Raw genomic sequence first — 18,000 nt, 5'->3', positions numbered from 1 at the left:
GCGACAAACCTTAGGGAAAGGTGTGAGGTAAAGTGAACTACATGCAACTAAAAAGAGGCTTATGTAACTAGCGCGCATAATTTCGGATTAACTATAAAGCGAGGCCTGCCCAAACGATGGGATGCTCTTCTTAGTCCATTGCCGCAGATAATGCTCACCAACATTGGGTGTTGGAGGGCAGAGACTGCTCCTGGAAGGACGATATGTGGGCAGTGTTGCGAGGGAAACCTATCAAACTGCCATCAATGTTCACAAAGGGAGAAAGTGTAGTCATGCATCTTTTCATCCTGATACAAGACAAATTCCTTCCGTTCATCCATCAGCTCAAGCCGGAGGCTCTTTGCCTCTTCCATATTAAATGGAAATCCTCCCAAATCCTCTCGCACTTGATCCTTTAGCTCTTGAGGCAGGCGGCTCAGGACCCGGTCCAAGCATATCAACCTCCTCCACCAGTCACTTCGTTGAGCAGGAACCTCAGCGGTGGAAGTGATGCGAACATTTGGATCCACGAGGAAGAGAGCAACAATCTTCCGATGGCCAGGCTTGGTCGGATCTTTCAGCTGGAAGGGTTGTACACGGTGCTGGAGCGTGTTGGGGAAAGTGAGGAGTCGCCCTTCCTTACAACTCACACTTCCAAGCTCCTGAACCATAGGACCATGGTTTTCAAGGCCGAATACTTTTTCCAGCCAATCGTGGTGGTCCTGCGGGTACCCGACTTCCGCATCAGAATTTTCGAAAAGGCTCGCCCGGAAAGCGAGGCGACTGTCTGTGATGTTCTCGCAATCATAGTAATATAACGCCGATGCGCATATTCTCTCATTCTAGAGATAGTCAGCGACAGGGAGAGAAAACCGAAAGATTAATAAGATCCATACCAATTGCCCTTCTACATGCCAAGTTCCTCCTGGATAGTTCGGTTTCTCCGGGCTCAAATGGATGTTTGCCAATTTCACAATGACCTGGAGGCCTGAGTCTTTGAAATCCTTATGCAAATCGATATCGTCTCCCTGTTTCAACTTGTCGACGTTTTCTTCGCAATCGTTTACAAACTGATACGCGGAGGAGATAGGACGGGGCATAAATTCGCCTGGTTCCGGGAGGATCACTTGCCTGTTGTCAATTTCCCACTGATTTTCCCTGTCCCAGAAATCGTCGTCGTCCTCATCCTCCATCTGGCTAGGCATTTTCTCCCGGTCCAGGTGATAAGTAGCTCTGTGGTAATTAATGCGTTTGGGTGGCAGGAAGGCTCGTGCACCCGACAGAGTCATATTCCAGAGAGGGATTGTGCGAGTAATTATTTCCTCTAACACGGAATATAAATCGTGATGATCGTCGGGGTGGAGGTTATTAATGTAACTTCTAATCTTGCAGCGAAAGTCCTTGGTCCCAAAGCTCACAGGGCCTGACTCCGCCCCCTGTTCAACAGGAGCAAAGGAAACATCACACGGGAGCCATTGGAATTTTTTGCTCCATGCATTTTGGTTTGAACGGCGGGTCCCTTGCTTTTCCCATCCCGGCCATTCAAGGACCTCACCTCGTCCCGACTGCTTTATACCTTCTTCAATTGTTAGGCACCCATTTCGGATGACACGGCTTCGCCCATAGACAAGTGGGAAGAGGGAGGGATGCACGAGATCGAGAACTTGATCGTCGGAGCCCGGATGATAGTCCTTTGCATCTTCGGGTACATTTTCTAGACGCGCCACGGCCGTCTTCAATGACTCCTGTAGCGACTTTGGGATTTTAACATCGGATTTGACGACATCAGCGTCAAATACGTAGACCAGCCCCGCCTCTTTGTACATCTTTGCCTTGAACTGAAGTTCCTTAATCACCCAATCCATCATATTCTCCGTTACCTCGTCTGGCTGGAGGTCCATAGCCTCGGCCCTCCACTTCGAAGTTATTTTATCGTCAAAAACCTAAAGTCGCATAAAATGGCAAACAGAGTATCATCCTTAGCAGCGGGGCCTACGAATCAAGTCAGGAGACTTCGTACGTGTCAAACATTACCTTGTTCTCCCAGTCTGGTTTGTCAGTTATCGCTTCCATTATCTCAATCATCTTCAATTCTCTCAATGTAAGCATAGGCATACTGGACAATTCCTGTTAGCAATCCGCATTTCGAGGTACCGTGTGGGGGAATTAATATCTTAATTCTTACTTGTTGGTTCCATCCAGGGTATTCGAGAATAAGGGCCGTTCGCCGACCTGGCGAGGATCTCTCGGGCTCGTCATGGCAGCTACCTTAATATCACGCTGGCGTCGGATATAGTTGAGCAGCTCAATTGTGCGTGTTTGAGAAATGCCGTGGACTCCGTAAAAGCGCTCTAAAAAGAGAGAGAGAGAGAGAGAGAGCAGCAGACCACTGCCCCGTGAAAAGGACGATCCTCGAATATAATGATTACACTCAACGAGCTCAAACCGAGGGAGGTGCCCGATTCTTAAATAATTCTCCTATTGTTGAAAAGATGGCGACCGAGCGCGAGTCGTCAACCGACAGCGCGTTTGCCTGCTTGGATTCCCCTCCCAACCAAGCTGGGAGCCAAGATTCGTGCCTGAACCCCGCGACCAGATGGCATTTTGGTTGGCTAGCGATACGAACTTTTAGGTCGTTCGTGAGTTTCGCTCATTGCTGCGGGACCGTCGCTAGGCGATCTTTCTCGAGATACGGAGTACACTCCTGGCAGTGCGGAAAAAAAGGACGGGGAAGAAGTTAGAAGTCTGGAGCTCTGGAATAACCTTTTGCTTCTCGGCTGCTTCGAAGCTTCTTGAGACTCATCAAGCCTCGAGCTGCTCAGGCTGCTCGGCAGCCGGGACTGTTGACCAAACATTCCGCCTGATCTAACAATGCTCTCTTCAAGCCAGAGAGGCACATGGAATGTTGAATTCCAACCAAGTATTGTCCCCTTAAACATCCCGCCGTTAGCAAAGGCAAGAGAATGAATAGCTGTTGTACCCGTAGTTGGCTATGACGTACCCCAGCTGGAGTGCTAGGAGTTGAATCTGGTCGGTTGAGCTCGTTAACTACACGTGTATCAGGATGTCAGGGGACCCCAGGGTAAGTTATAATGACAAGGCCCGGGACGATCGCATATGGACATCAGATGGTGAACACTTGTGAGGTGTCTCTATGGTGTTATTACACAGTCATGGAATTATTGGGCCGGCATTCCCTTGGTTGAAGCATAATAGCATGAATACATAACTAGTTATTTAAATGCGCCGCCATCTTCCCGCTCACAGAATTAAGCTCCAGTCGTCGAACCTGTCTTCTGACCAGACACAGTCTCACTTCACTTCACTCTCATCATCTGCGCTGGTACCATTGAGACGTAGGATATAAACCGAAAGATACCTGTTGCTAAATGCAAGACGTGCCCGCAGATAGCCAGAGGCGGGGTGAATTTAAGGTTGATTCGATTGACAAACAGTCAAACAACAAACACCGCGGGTTGAAATGACGCCGAACATTGGACGCTCTTGAAAGCCGCCAAATTCCAAGAGCGTGACGCCGAGGTCTGCGCGCAGGCGTACATAAGCAGCCAGAGTCGACAAGGATGCAGGCAAACGACCACCTGCCGAGTGACATGTTGCAGGCGCCACGGAGTCGACTTCCCACCCACCGCTGGATCTCCAGGTGTCCAAATCGGCCGCGATAGTAGCGATAGGAGTCATGGCGCGGGGAAAGATAGTTCCCTGGGTTTACGACTTCGGGCTATGGATCTTCGCGTTCTGCCTCAATCTCTTCTTTCGCGAGATCCATCCCAGGGCGGCATGGCGTATCCCCAGGCGGGGGCCAGTCATCATTGTCGCCGCACCTCACGCTAATCAGTTTGTCGATTCTGTCTTGTTGATGCGCATCGTAAAGCACTGTGTCAACCGCCGTGTATCTTTTCTTATCGCAGAAAAATCCATGAGAGAGCCATACATCGGTGCCATGGCCGGGCAGATGGGTGCTGTGCCCGTCGTGCGGGCAATGGACCATGTCAAGCCCGCCCAGGGCCAAATCTACCTGCCTGACCCGGAGAAGGACCCAAGTCTTCTTCGGGGGAAAGGAACTGACTTTACAAGCTCTCTGTTTATGAAAGGCGGATCAATAATCCCACTCCCTGTGGATAAGAATGGCCCTGAGCAGCAAACTATCGAGGAGATCCTTGGACCCGAGGAGCTACGACTTCGAAAGCCGTTTAAAGCCTTCAAGCCTGATCACCCGCTTTACTCAGGTCTACGTACGGGCACTACTTTCAAGGTCGCGCCGCACATCGACCAAGGCGAGATGTTCGATGCGGTGTATAGCAACCTCTGCGCCGGGGGCTGCATCGGTATATTCCCTGAAGGAGGAAGCCATGATCGCCCTAGCTTGCTTCCTTTGAAGGCCGGTGTTGCGATTATCGCGTTGGGCGCTCTAGCACGAGACCCTGACTGTGGTCTTTCCATTGTTCCATGTGGCATGAACTACTTTCATCCACATAAATTCCGTTCGCGTGCTGTCATAGAATTTGGCAATCCAATCCAAGTCCACCCGGATCAGGTTGAAGTGTTCAAGGCCGGGGGTGAGTCCAAGCATAACGCAGTGGGGTCATTGCTTGGGACGATCCAAGCAGCACTCGCCGCTGTCACACAGCAGGCTCCGGATTACGAGACGATGATGCTCATCCAGGCCACAAGGAGACTATACAAGCCATTACGGATGAAGCTTCCCCTACCCGTGGTGATTGAGTTGAACAGACGGCTTCTCCAGGGCTATACACAGTTCAAAAATGAGCCCCGAGTGCTTCAGCTTAAAAAGGCCGTGTCTGATTATAACCGACAGCTGAGAGCTTTGGGAATTAAAGACCATCAGGCAGAATGGGGCGACGTTAAGAGCCGACCACGGTGGTTGGTCTTTGTGACCTTGATCTACCGCATCGGCGAACTTTTCACATTGGCCGTGGGAACTTTACCATCCCTACTTTTGTTCTGGCCGGTTTTCGTCATTTCAAAGGCCATTTCCCTCAAGAAGCAGCGCAAGGCCCTTGCCGCTTCCGTTGTTAAATTGCAAGGCCGCGATGTTGTGGCCACCTGGAAGATGCTCGTCGCTATGGGGCTGGCACCGGCATTATACACGTGGTACACAGTGATTGTGACAATCTGGCTCCGGTACTGTCGTCATGAAGGCTATTATTGTGACGTGGTGCCTTGGTGGATGAATGCAAGACTCTACATACCAGACTTCATTCCTCTGTGGATCTTCTATATCTTCTTCTTTGGGCTAATGATTGCGGTGTCTTTCGCCGGCCTACGTATCGGTGAAATTGGTATTGACGTGATGAAGTCTCTGCCTCCGCTCTTTGTTGCGCTGAATCCATTATCAGCGAGTTCGCTGGCCAAGCTCAGGGCTCAACGCCAGGCAGTAGCGGCGCAAGTCGTGGATGTTATCAACATGTTCGGACCAGAAATGTTCCCCAACTTTGAGTCTGAAAGACTTGTCGATCACGGCCAGATCCACAGTGATGCTTATCTATCTCAACTGAAGACGGTGCCACTGAGCGAGTCGGAATATGAGGGTGAAAGCCGAAGCCGTGACAGTCGAAGTAGCTCGGGTAGTAGCGGCTTACCCTACGATAGCTTCCTCAAGCCCTTTGCTCTTCTAGAATCCAACCAAGATCTGGGTAAGTTGAACAGGCGAATCAGAGATGCCATGCAGGAGAGAGGCCGAAAGCGTTTCACAGACGAATATTTGCTGGATGAGGATGATGAATCAGACGACATCTCTACCCGTGGGATAAGAGTGCCGGTGGCAGATGATAAAAAGACACGGTAATCTTTCCAAGGATTCGGGGGAGACCCGATGATCAACTGTGTGTGTTACCATGTAGTATAGAAGAGCCAATCGAAATTTCATGCGAATTTTTTTTTTTCTCACCCCCTGTTGAAAGAATGATTCTAGTATTTTGTCCCAACGTTTTAATCCAGTTCGCCTTTGCCGCTTACGAATCGAGTTCGGAGAGGGCTGACCGTTCGTCAGCTCAATCCCAAGAGCGATATGATAATGCACCTTGAGATGCACTTGGAATAGTGGAGTGGCCGTCCGTTAGAAAGGGCTTCAGATCCGATTTTACATCGACCATCTTAAGAGTCGCAAAGATCATTTGGAGTACTTAGTTACATTTTAGGCCACTATTATACGTACTTCACATGTAACAGGACTCTATCAACAGCAGCTCGTGTAAGTCCATATGGCGCACTACTCTGAAATAATCGCTCCGGCCATCTCTTTCGTTGGCTTGTTCGGATGGCTTAGCTCCATCTCTTCTCATACCAAGTTGTCATTGGCAATGTCGCGCTGTGAATCTGATACCAAGTAAGGCTGGATCAATGGTGCAGAGTCACTTGAAAATTACGCGCATGGGGGGATCATTATATAATGATTGGGCATACTCTTTACAACAGATATCGCATCGTGACCAAGCCAGTCTTTGACAGGTATTCGACTGTTTGGCTCGCTTTGGACACTCGCCTAGAACGTTATGTTGCCGTCAAGGCGGCGCCGCAAAGCCGGAATCAAACTCGTTTCTGTATCGTTCCCTTCGTTTGCCACCGTTTAGCAGCGTCTAGGGCGCAATCTGGTCCCTTGTCTCCTGGACGAATCCGAAGTGTGATGGCCGTAATGCGGCTTCTGCAGGAAGATCTCTTCCAGCTGCTTGATTTAGTCTTGTTCAGCTTTCGATTGAGAAGCCATAAAAATTCGCCAGCCTGAGACAGTCACTACACAGCGGGACGAGGAACCACTTTCATCCAACATCTCACCAAAGGCCGTATCACTATCTACCTTGGGAAAAGGTAGGAGTGTTCAAACAGTCCAACGTGTGGAATTAATGATTTCAGCAAGGCATTTTACACCAACCTGAGGTTGTTGTTGATCGGAGGGATGCCACGCAACATTTGCTTCAAGCTGTTAGAAGCTTAATTTGTACCCACAGACTGTACTCTTATACCCTGTGGACATTTTGAGTCTGGCAATACTGCTATGGGAGATTATTGGCATGAAGGTCATCTTTAGTACTAGTTAGATGATAGAGGATGGGATGGGGTTCCATCACATTGATAAGCTAGGAGCCATGCTCTTAGGGCTGATGAAAATGCTGTGAGAAATAGGGTCGTCGATCCTCTGACAAGGATGGACATCCAGCAGAGAGCCAGCATGCCACCAATTGATAAGATATTTGAGGAACGGGCGAAGGAGTATTGATTGAAATGTTGGATAGAAAAGTTTGGCAGGGAGAATGCTGCCGCCATTTTTTAACTTGGTGTGGTGGAAGCTGGTTTTTCAGCTAGAAGAGCGCCAAACAGTTGAAATGGCTCTTAAGTTGGAGTGGATGGTCCAGTGGGTGTTGTCTGACTTCGAACGGAGTTTGCGGGCATAGAAGAAGCATAGAATTTTAGCGAAGAGTTGTGTACCTGGCACCCTGAAGGTGCTGTATATGTGAAAAAAGGAGCAGGCCAGCGAGTGGCCTTTACCATAATGGGGAATGTCAATTGACACGCTGAGATCCACGGAGACGGTGGTGTGATATTATGAGATGACCGCTCCGTATGGGATCCTGAGGAGGGATGAATGGATCCCATCAAGGATGTTGATCAAAAATCGGCCTGGAGGAATATGAGCAAGTGACCGCACAGATAATCCAATTATCAAGAATTATCAAGGCTTCAGTGGGGGGAAACCAGGTAAATCTGGGCATGCTAGATGAGGGGGCCTATATCACGAGGTGTTTTTAGGGAGCATGCGCTGTGATATCATGTCATACCCCAACGCGCAAAAACCTGGCCGTTTGTTCCTCCGAGCTGTCATCCGCTATTCACAACTTGTTCTAGATCTTCTTTGTTTTTTTCTTGCAAGTCGTCGCTCCCAAGCCCAGGAGTGGTTTACGTCCAGGCTTCTTTGTTCAACGCGTCAGCTGTCTCGGGGTCTATGGGGGACCCGAGCGGAGAGCATTTCTGGAAAAATGAGACCTCGACCCCGTCCTCTTCAATGCCTTGGTAATCGGAAACATGTAACTCCGTAACCAATTAGTATGCGTGGAGTATGCATGTACTGCACAGAGTACGGAGTACATACATATGTTATATACCTCCCTCGTTACCGCCGCAGCTGTAGCTGTCGCCCGCATGTTTCGTGCTCCATGCTCCGTACCCAAATGCGGCCGTTGGCAGAACCTGGTGCGACAGTGGCTCAGCACGGCGGCGAGTCCATGACAGTGTGGCTTGAGGCAACCACGCCGAGACTGCCCAGCGAAGCAGAGTTTGCGCCACGGCCGCTGCGATCGTTGGCCTGCGCGCTCTCCACTGCCTGGATGGAACGGTTTGATTAGCAGAGAAGCCCGCTTACCCGTCCGGCTTGGCCGTTTGATTGGCCGTACTCGTTCCCTTTGCACTGTTTGCTCGCCCACCAGAAGGGCCCTCTTGAAGGCTGCGGGTGCGGGTGCTGGTGCTGCTGCCGGAGAGGGGGCGGCGCAGCTCAGCTCGACTTGCGAAACCGCCCAGCTTCACCTTTCGGAGTACGATTAAGCTGACAAAGTCCCAGCGCTCACCTCCGCTTTTCACTTGTAAAGTGAAGTGAATGGCTGGCAGATAGTTTTGTTGTGAAATGCTCACCACTTGAAATACGAAGCTGGTTACTCCGTACGAAGAGGTCACTTTCTCGTCACTCTAGTGAACGACGCCAAAGGAACAGAAGAGGAACTTTGCCCGTATCTGTTCGGGCAGCGTGAAGATTGTTACCAGGTGGAGCTGAGACCCGAGTCATTCTTGTTGCCTGCCTTCGTCAACATATTAAGTTCTAGATTTCATAAAACTTTCCAGTCTTTCCCTTATCCCTATCTCCCTTTGTCTTTTTCCTAGATACACCTCTCTACAAAGCTCAAGGTCAACCTACACTCCCTGCGTCGCAAAAAGCCACCTGTTGATACTGAATTATCCTATCAACTGTCACTCATAGTACTCCCTTGCAGGTACCAGAAAGTGACGCCTTGGCTCCTACATGAACCAGCGAACACAAAACAGAGGTGAGGGAACGCCTTCTTTGGTTCTCTTTGACCTTGCTATCCTTTTCTCGCCAGCGTTTAAAAATCCTTTTTGTTTAGCCATTATTATTTTACTTTTTCTTTCTTCTTTTTTTATTTTCTTCTCTTTTTGTTCTGGGCGGACCTCATTTCTCTTGCTTCGCTCTAATGTCTGCTTCGTTCTGACGTGCGCTTCACTCTGAGGTGTCCTTCGCTCCAATCTTCAATTTCGGTCCCATATCTGACAACCTTGTTAAGTGTCGGCATGTATCAGTGCCATCATTGTCTGCTGACTTTCGCGCCACTTTGTACTTCAATCTGAACCCAAGCAGATAATAGTTATCCCTCCATCCATCCAGCTGACAGCTTAAGAAATCCACAGTTCAGATCGATATTTATGATCTTTTGAACAACTTGGTTGTGAGTCGACCCCAAGTGTGGAATAAGCCTTGTTTCAATCCCCGAATCGCCCCGAAACAGGGCCTTCAGTTCCTGTCGAACCCCATTTGTTAGCCTGTAAACTCAAGGCTACTTTTGCCTCCCCCACCGAAATCCCTTACCCAATGCCTTTCATTATTGCTTGGACCCTTGTTTTTTCTCCTCTCCGGACCCAAATTCCCATCTCTGAAAAAAATCTTGCATCTTGCCAAAGTATTCTGTTACCTCCTCTTTTGACTCCTTGTTTTGTGTTTTGCTGAATTTCCCTCCTCTTTTCTGCACAGTCGCCACGTCTTCCCTCACCACGCGGCTCGACAACGCATCTCCACCGACGACACTGCGATACACGTGAAGCGCATTGTCACGACTGTTTTGGGAGACGGTAGCTCTATCTGGAGGAGGACACTTTTAATGGGAGTCAGCCATGGCTGAGAACGGCGGAGTGAACCCTCATGCCCATGCTGATCTGTTGCGACAAGCGATGCTGCAGAAGTGAGTCACAGTCAATCTACTCTTAACAGCTGCTGTTCATTGCACAAAATGTTCTCCTCTCCATGGCATTGGATCGTTATGTTGCCCTGTACTCCTCATGTTACTCTGTGGTACTCGTCCGATTTCGCGACCTCTCGAAAATGCGAGATTCGAGCGAATCATCGTTGTGACTAGGCTTGGCTTTCAACTACGAGTTTTATGATTAGTCGGCATGCTTTTCATGCTACTATCCAATGTTTGTCACCTCCAGAGTCTCCAAGGGTCTCCTCGCTTCATCTCAGCCGGCTTTGCCTGCGGCTGAGGGAGACGGTGGCGTTCCCTGCACCTGTTATACCCTTCCCCAAGAATTCTCACTTTTCCTCTGGAAGCTGCATACGGTGATGCAACTTCCGCGATAATGCTTGAAATTGGAGCTCACGGTGATGGCTAACGTTTCCCGCACAACTAGTTCTTCTATACATCATGACGACGATGTTCAAGACCAGATCGGCTCGATGAGTTCGACTCCTTCCGGTATCGCGACGCCGCAACCCGACCTATCCGACAAGCGTTTACCGGGAATAATGCACAGCTTCTTTGCACAGGTTGGTGCCAGTTCTGATTCCGCTTCAGGTGTTGAGAATCAGGGAACTTCATATATGACATCTCCACCCCCCGAAACAGTCGGGTCTCAAGCGCATTTACAATTCAATCAAGAGGAGAACATATCAGAAAATATACCCTCGTTGTCTGGGTCGACGGTCATGCTGCCCCATGATCAGGACTCGAGGATCGGTGCAAACCCCTCCGCTCAGCCAAGACAGGGTTCTTTTGAGGTGTTGAGACCTTCAGACTTTAACCCCTTGCCCACACCTCCCCATTCCTCATCGTCATTTTGTTCTATCGCTCAGAAAGATGGTGAAGAAGCAGAAAATGGGGCAGCTGCAGTCGACAGGGGAATGACTTCTATCTACCAAGCTTTGAAAAAATTTATCTTGCCGAAGACCGCTATGAAATCTAGACGACACACTTCTTATCCTGTTTCTAGCATCTCTCATGATTCAGTCCATGCCTCTCATTTCTCCAACCCTTGTCTCCCTGATTCTTCAACATCTCTAACTTGTGATGATTCTCAAAATATCTCCAAATCTTCTGAAGAATTGGTAAAGCTGACTGACAACGCGGCTGTGATCCTTCCTATAAAGAATACGCCCCCACTTACCCCTCGCGCGATGTCGAACGAGCTTCATCCAGCCGACAAAAGAACCGGATATTCATCGGCCAGTTCACCGGCTCGCAGTCAACCCGAAGCGCGACCGAGCGATCGCGGTTCAGTGACGCCGACCGGATCGTCTTCTTCTCAACATGGGACCTTATCGGAATCCAATGGTCCGCCAGTTACACCTTTAAAGGGGAAACTATCTGTCAATATATCCGAAGGAAGAGGCCTGCGTCCTAGTTATGACCCCTACGTGGTATGTGTTTTTGAATGGAACGAATATATCTCCAAGGGCGCCCACCTTGAACAATCATATCAGACAGAAAACAGGAATAGGAACCAGCTCGAGGCCTTGACTTCTGTGCCTATCCAACGTTCCAATAGTGACTCGGGGCGTCCGATGGCAATTCCAATGAAAAGTCGACAGAGCAGTCAAAATAGCATGCTAGATGGATACAACCACAGAACCACGACCCAAGTCACAGATCCCCAGTGGAACCATGAAGCTGTTTTGTATGTGCATAGTCTCCTCACCCCCTTACTCGATAAACTTACTATGGCACCCTTGCGCGTTTCGCTGACTGTCTAGTAGCGATGTTCTCGGTGATGAATCGGAGATCGACGTTTCCGTCTATGACCGCTCGAACCAAGAGGCTTTCTTAGGTCATGTCAAGTTACGACTTAACCTGAAAGAAGATAAAAAGTCCGTCGCCGGATGGTTCCCTCTTGAGGCACGAGGTCAGGGCGATGGCCACGTCTCTGGTGAAATTCACTTGCAAATGTTTTTCCAAAAGACGGACAAAAAGCAGGTCGGTCCGAACGATTTTCAGATCCTCAAGCTCATTGGAAAGGGCACTTTTGGGCAAGTGTATCAAGTCAGGAAGAAGGACACACAGCGAATATATGCGATGAAAGTTCTCTCAAAGAAGGTCATTATCCAAAAAAAGGAAGTGGCACATACGCTCGGCGAGAGAAATATTCTTGTCCGCACTGCGACGACAGATTCTCCGTTTATCGTTGGCCTGAAGTTCTCTTTCCAGACTCCGTCCGATTTATATCTCGTGACTGACTACATGTCTGGCGGAGAGCTATTTTGGCATTTACAAAAGGAGGGCAGATTCCAGGAACCCAGAGCTAAATTCTACATCGCAGAGTTGATTCTCGCTCTTCAGCATTTGCATCAACATGACATTGTCTACCGCGACTTGAAGCCGGAGAACATCTTGCTCGATGCCAACGGACATATCGCTCTTTGTGATTTCGGGCTGTCCAAAGCCAATCTTACAAAGAATGACACCACCAACACGTTCTGTGGGACCACGGAGTATCTGGCCCCAGAGGTGCTCCTCGACGAACAAGGTTACACGAAAATGGTGGATTTCTGGTCCCTTGGTGTTTTAGTGTTTGAGATGTGTTGCGGGTGGAGCCCATTCTACGCAGACGATACGCAACAGATGTACAAGAACATCGCCTTCGGGAAAGTTCGCTTCCCTCGAGACGCCCTGAGCGCGGAAGGCCGGAACTTCGTGAAGGGATTACTTAACCGAAACCCGAAACATCGTCTTGGCGCCAAGGATGATGCAAGAGAATTGATGGCACACCCATTTTTCCACGACATTGACTGGGATGCGATGAGCCGGAAGGACGTCATTCCTCCATTCAAGCCGAAGTTGAAGTCTGTTTCCGACACTTCATATTTCGACCCAGAGTTCACCACTGCTCTTGATAACTCCGCCTCCTTGAATGCCCGCGCTGCCGCTCTCGCCGCAGGGGCAGCCACCGAGTCCACACCGCTCTCGCCAGGAATGCAGGCCAATTTTAAAGGGTTCACATTCGTAAATGAAAGCACTATGGAGCAGAACATGAGGGATCTCCATCATGATTCCATGGATGAAGACTTCAAAGAAGATGACTCGTGGATCAACCGGACCAGGTCCGCCGAGAGCATCGAGTTTGAGCACCGGATGAGCGGAGTGGCGAGAACTCATGATGAAGGAGGAATCTTCAGTGACGATTATCACTTTGAGATGTGAAATATACCCGCGAGATATCCCATATACAGCTTGCATTTTTCACACCATTTTACATGATGTACATGACCGGGCAGGAGGATCTGATTTCGATATTTCGCGCTTTGCTGTGCTACCTTTCGGAGGAGCCGTATTACGGTATCTGATCCAACCAAAACCAAAAAAAGTCATCCGGTGTTGTTTCTTTCTTTTTTTTCTCCTATTTATCTTGCTCCATGCATGCATGCGTTGCGTACTCGGAAGTGATCAAAATCCATATCATCTGTCAAAGCTGTTCCGTTCTTTGCAAACATCTGCATTGGATTTGACTATGATATTCTCCAAAAGTCGGCGAGTTGCTGCTGACTAGTATTGACATCTATCGTGCTTTTTTACCCTCATACCCCTCCGGAGTCTAGGGAATAAATCTCACTCCGTGCTATCATTCTTGTTTCCCCGTCGCTACCCCGCCCCCAGTTTCTCAGTGGTAATTACGCTTGTCTCCGTGGCCCATTTCTCTCCTCCATTTGCTACTTGGGCTTTCTATTGCTGATCTCTCCAGTTTGCTTCGGTCTGGTCTTATTACTTTTTCTAGCGACGACATATGCATGAAATGATGTGGTTCCTGTGGCATGAATTTGCCCAGGAAATGCTTTTACGAGGTTCTTTTTTTAAACAATTGCATCAATAGCACAATATATCTTACTTTACCATAACTAACAATATTTATGGCTCATGAGAAAAACGGACAAAATGTTAGCTTCCTTCCTATGCTTTTCCAATATACTTTCTGTCCTCCATACTGCATAGGAAACTCGAAACTATGCGTTGTTGGATTTTTCCCCCTCTCTTTCTGTCTCCCAGATGTCAAAAAACGAACATCACCATCCCCTTCAGGGAATGATACGGCACAAACGCCGCTTTGAGTAGCGGGTGGCAGCCATCCTGGACTGATGTTCCGTTGCATCTGTCATCTCGTCTTGCAAGGGCGCTGTCTGGGCCGCCCGTTGGGGCTAGGGTCTGCATACACCGGACGCCGTAGTGTTTGCCCGGCGTTATCCCTAGACTTTGAGGAAATTTTAAAAGTTACCTGTGAAATCTTCATACCTGAATGCCGGTAAACGGGGCTGATGTTTCAAAGCTGGCGCAAGTCTCTCTGGGACCGTACGTATGGCCACATTCTCGTGCTTCCAAGGTGGTGCAGTTCGCCTGTCCAGCGAAAAAGCGCCAAAACAGGCAAATCGTTGTCCCTGATCAACGCTATCCTTAATTTGGACTAGCTCAATTACCCGCTGGAGATGGATGTTTCGCGAAGGTTAAGCGCTAAGCCCAAAGCGGAATTGTGCCTGCCCTAGCGCGTCTATCTACTCCCAGAGCGGATTAGCTCAATATCACCCCCTTTTTTTTTTGGCCCTCTTCGCTCATCGCGTCCGAGAAAATGGCACTCGACGGCGGCATCACCCCCTTTTTCGCGCTGTGCACCACTGTGACTGGACGCCCGTGCAAAAGCGGAGCTGAAAAAACACGAGTTCCCTCTTGAAACTTTTAGCCTAGTAACGCATGGTTCTGCCTTAGCCTGTCATGATGCTTGCCAAATGTTTGCAGGGCGACAACGGTTGGCCCTGTTCCGAATGGCGACTGACAAGGCTGGTTTAACGACATATCATGTGCCAGAAATTCGAGACCTCAGCGTGAGCACGGGAAAAAGGTTACGATTCCTGCCTTTTTGAACTCCTTTATTCCCCAGGAGAGGAACTGGGTTTTCTCTGTCAGACCCAACATCTGGCTTTGCCCCATCCCCTCCGCGATAGGAAGCTAACTGGCGCGAATTGATCAGCTTTATCGAGTGGAGCTTTATCGAGTGGAGCTTGATCGTCAGTGCTTGCCGGCTACCGTGACTGGCTGCAGCGAACAAACCGCTCCCCCTTGTTCAGCAAAAGAACCGTGTGATGCAGAGTTTATCAACTCCTCTCCGCCTGCTTCGCATATCTGTCTCGTAGAGCTCAGGAGACCCTTTCCGGTTGACTTCACAGCCGAATTTGCTCCTCATCTTCGTGTGTCTCTTTACGAAAAAAGGATGAGTGTTGTTGCAAGAAGACCACCTGAATCGCCGCGAATGTCATACAGCAGATCTCCTCCTCCACCGTCTTATCGAGATGGCTCACCGCATCGTCAATCCCCTTCTCCCACCCATCCACGAGTAGTGGTGCCTCCGTCCCCACGATCATCTTCTTTTTCGTATATGAATCACCATTACTCCAATTCAAACGCCCCGAATATCTACTCTCCTACAGCCCCTCACTTCCCCTTTCGATCAGTGGGGCGGAACCCAGCCTTTCCAGACACCCCGTCGCCTACCTTCCCAAAGCATTTGCCTCAGGAGGTGTACGAATGCATTGTCCTTCAGTTACAGTTGTTGCATAATCACGGGGAAGGATGCATAACTTGCTTTGTGAGGGACTTATATTCCCTCAGCTTGACGAGCAGAGCATGGGAGAGGGCAGTGAGGCTCAAACTGTAAGTATCAATTGAACGATTTTAGTAGCGCTATGGTCATATGCTTATTTGTTCAGGTATCAAAAAGTTCATATCCATGGTGCCGATGCACCTGGTCAATTGAAGAGGTATAGGTGGAAAAGGGGCAGTCGATTGAAATTGCTTCGACGAACGTTACGTGAGAGAAAGCTGCTAGCAAACGCTGTCCTTGAGCTTCGAGTGCCAGAGCTCGACCTCTTAATATCAACCGGGAAGTATCATGCTGGTTTGCAAGAATACGTTGATTTAGTTGCGTCGGTTGTCATGGTCTGTCCAAACCTCGAACGTCTTTTGGGAATAACACTCCCATATACACACGAATTTGATCGCCTGACTCATGCATTGTCGACTCGGAAGAAGCTTAGAGAGCATGCTTGGATTATCGGAGAAAATGCGGCCGTTAGTGAGCGAGCCATGCAACAGTCGCCCAAACTGCTGGATCAAGGCCAAGCCTACCAGTTCCTGAGCTTCCATACCTTCTGGAGCAATCTGGAAACGTTAATGTTGCACTCACTGGATTCAACTGGGATCCTAGAGCACGGGATTGTTTTACGAATGTTAAATTTTCTCCCAGCTCTGCGTCATTTATCTGTTTCATGCCTGAATGCTAATGATTTCACGGATCGAACACTGCTGTTTTTGCCGCCACTTATTTCCTTGCGCCTTGAGTCCCTCTCTGGTGTGACGGAAAATGGATTGTCGCGATATATATCGAGGCAGGAAGCAAGAGGGTTGCAGTCGTTGACACTAATAGAGCAGAATATCACTTCGTTGCTAGTGATTTCTAAGACCTTTGCGTCGTTGAGAAACTTGCAGCGGTTTGCCATTGTGCAACAAGCTACGGCCCCAACGCTTCCTGGAGGCCATATGGTATTCCAGCCGCTCCTCGCCTCGTCAAGCTTGAAGCAACTTCACTGGGATCTTGCTAGCCCAAATGCGGACGCTCTGAACCAGTTGGATCCCCAGCAACTGAGGAGGCCACAAAAAGCCCCGAATACTCCTAATTTCCACCTTTCCCAGAGTATCCTACATGCCGGCTTTCCGTCTCTTAAGACTCTTCGTGCCCCGAGCGATATCGATCCTCTTGGAGCATTACAATCTGTCTGCCGCCCTACTCGAAACGGCCAGATAATGCTCCTTTCAGATCGGTATAGTCTCCCGAGGAGCTCCCAAGGTACGCTTTCGAAGCGTCCTCTGGCAATGCCTGGCGGCAATAACCTTACTTCATCCCGGATACGTGCACAGACCCTGATAGACATTGCGGCGAGAGAGGTCGACCAGGGCATTAAGGTCGTAGTCACAGATCATTCTGCAAACCAGATACTGGCACCCATGCCAGCATTCTCTGATTCCAGTTCGGAAAGCGAAATTGATGACATTGATAATATCCTGGAGTCTATCAAGGAGAAGAAAAAGAAGCCATCCCCACCCAAACGACCCTCCCCTTCTTCTGCTATCAAAGTCCACGAGTTCACCATCCCAACCTGCATGGGCCGAGTATACAACTCAGTCTATAATAAAATAGCTGCTACAACCCCGCGCTTCACCCTCAAACCAGACATTCCCGGCTCCGACGCCGATGGTGGTTTATTAAGCTGGAAACATATCCTCACAGCCAATCAAACATGGTCCTACTACGCTCCCTTGTCCCCTTCTCTCTCGGTCGTCCGTGCCGGCACGAACTCCAGCTTGACTGACGACATCCCTTCTCCATCACCAACATCCTCTCGTTTCACAATTCGTACCGCTGGTGCAAGTAGCACTGCCGGTTCTCTCCCTTCGCCACGGACACCCACTTCTCCAATTCCTCCCCTCTCTCCCTTGGGTCCAGCCCCAGGTGAGCAGCCCCTGTGGGTGAGAGATACATGTAACGGATCATGGAATCAGGGCCATAGGCTGGGCAAAGAATGGTGGATGCATATCGAAAGAGAGAGAATGGGAAGCGGAACTTCAACGACAAAGCTACTTGAGTTGCGACATTTATTTTAACGAATTTTACTCCTTCATTTCCTTCTCTTTATTTTATGCTGTGCATATAAAGACCCCGGAGATAAAACGACTGCCTTTTTTCCCCCCCTTCGTTTTCCTCTTGTTGGTTTGTTAAAATGGCGACTCATTAATATCACCCCGACGTCGCTCGCTATTTGTAATTGGTGTTTAGCTGGATGTGGATGGTAATTGATGGAGGCTATATACACATGGACATCCATTACCGTATAATGTTTACAATTTATTTCTAATAGCATACATCTTTCGATGTAGCCTTTTCTAACATTCTATT

The 18,000-nt window shown here is 49.1% G+C and overlaps 4 protein-coding genes across 6 annotated transcripts; 3 read left to right on the top strand and 1 right to left on the bottom strand.

The window, feature by feature from the left end:
• Positions 1–58: 58 nt before the first annotated feature.
• CIMG_11143 (chromatin structure-remodeling complex protein RSC7) lies at positions 59–2,406 on the bottom strand. Its single transcript, XM_012358254.1, has 4 exons — positions 2,165–2,406; positions 2,014–2,095; positions 876–1,922; positions 59–821 (listed from the first exon to the last, which is right to left on the bottom strand). Exons 1-4 carry the CDS (start codon positions 2,236–2,238, stop codon positions 243–245), a joined length of 1,782 nt encoding a protein of 593 aa, XP_012213677.1. The 5' UTR covers positions 2,239–2,406; the 3' UTR covers positions 59–242.
• Positions 2,407–3,268: 862 nt separating this feature from the next.
• CIMG_03543 (glycerol-3-phosphate acyltransferase Sct1) lies at positions 3,269–5,892 on the top strand. Its single transcript, XM_001244101.2, has one exon. It carries the CDS (start codon positions 3,677–3,679, stop codon positions 5,804–5,806), a length of 2,130 nt encoding a protein of 709 aa, XP_001244102.2. The 5' UTR covers positions 3,269–3,676; the 3' UTR covers positions 5,807–5,892.
• A 2,684-nt stretch (positions 5,893–8,576) lies between these two features.
• CIMG_03541 (AGC/AKT protein kinase) lies at positions 8,577–13,954 on the top strand. Of its 3 annotated transcripts, none has more exons than XM_004446306.1 (5): positions 8,577–9,050; positions 9,770–9,977; positions 10,426–10,561; positions 11,162–11,688; positions 11,768–13,954. In XM_004446306.1, exons 2-5 carry the CDS (start codon positions 9,910–9,912, stop codon positions 13,206–13,208), a joined length of 2,172 nt encoding a protein of 723 aa, XP_004446363.1. In that variant the 5' UTR covers positions 8,577–9,050; positions 9,770–9,909; the 3' UTR covers positions 13,209–13,954. The 3 variants fall into 3 exon arrangements, with proteins under 3 accessions (XP_004446363.1, XP_004446365.1, XP_004446364.1); XM_004446308.1 differs by adding an exon at positions 9,306–9,467 and having other exon boundaries at positions 10,426–11,688; XM_004446307.1 differs by adding an exon at positions 9,252–9,467 and having other exon boundaries at positions 10,426–11,688.
• Positions 13,955–14,656: 702 nt separating this feature from the next.
• Positions 14,657–17,998, top strand: CIMG_03540 (uncharacterized protein). Its single transcript, XM_001244098.2, has 3 exons — positions 14,657–14,892; positions 15,037–15,701; positions 15,758–17,998. Exons 2-3 carry the CDS (start codon positions 15,262–15,264, stop codon positions 17,706–17,708), a joined length of 2,391 nt encoding a protein of 796 aa, XP_001244099.2. The 5' UTR covers positions 14,657–14,892; positions 15,037–15,261; the 3' UTR covers positions 17,709–17,998.
• The last annotated feature ends 2 nt before the right edge of the window (positions 17,999–18,000 follow it).

The sequence above is a fragment of the Coccidioides immitis genome, assembly GCF_000149335.2.
Source record: "Coccidioides immitis RS genomic scaffold supercont3.6, whole genome shotgun sequence".
NCBI classification, from domain to species: Eukaryota; Fungi; Ascomycota; class Eurotiomycetes; order Onygenales; family Onygenaceae; genus Coccidioides; species Coccidioides immitis.
The sequence above is the reverse complement of the archived record's forward strand: the minus strand, read 5'-3'. Positions and strand labels throughout refer to the sequence as shown.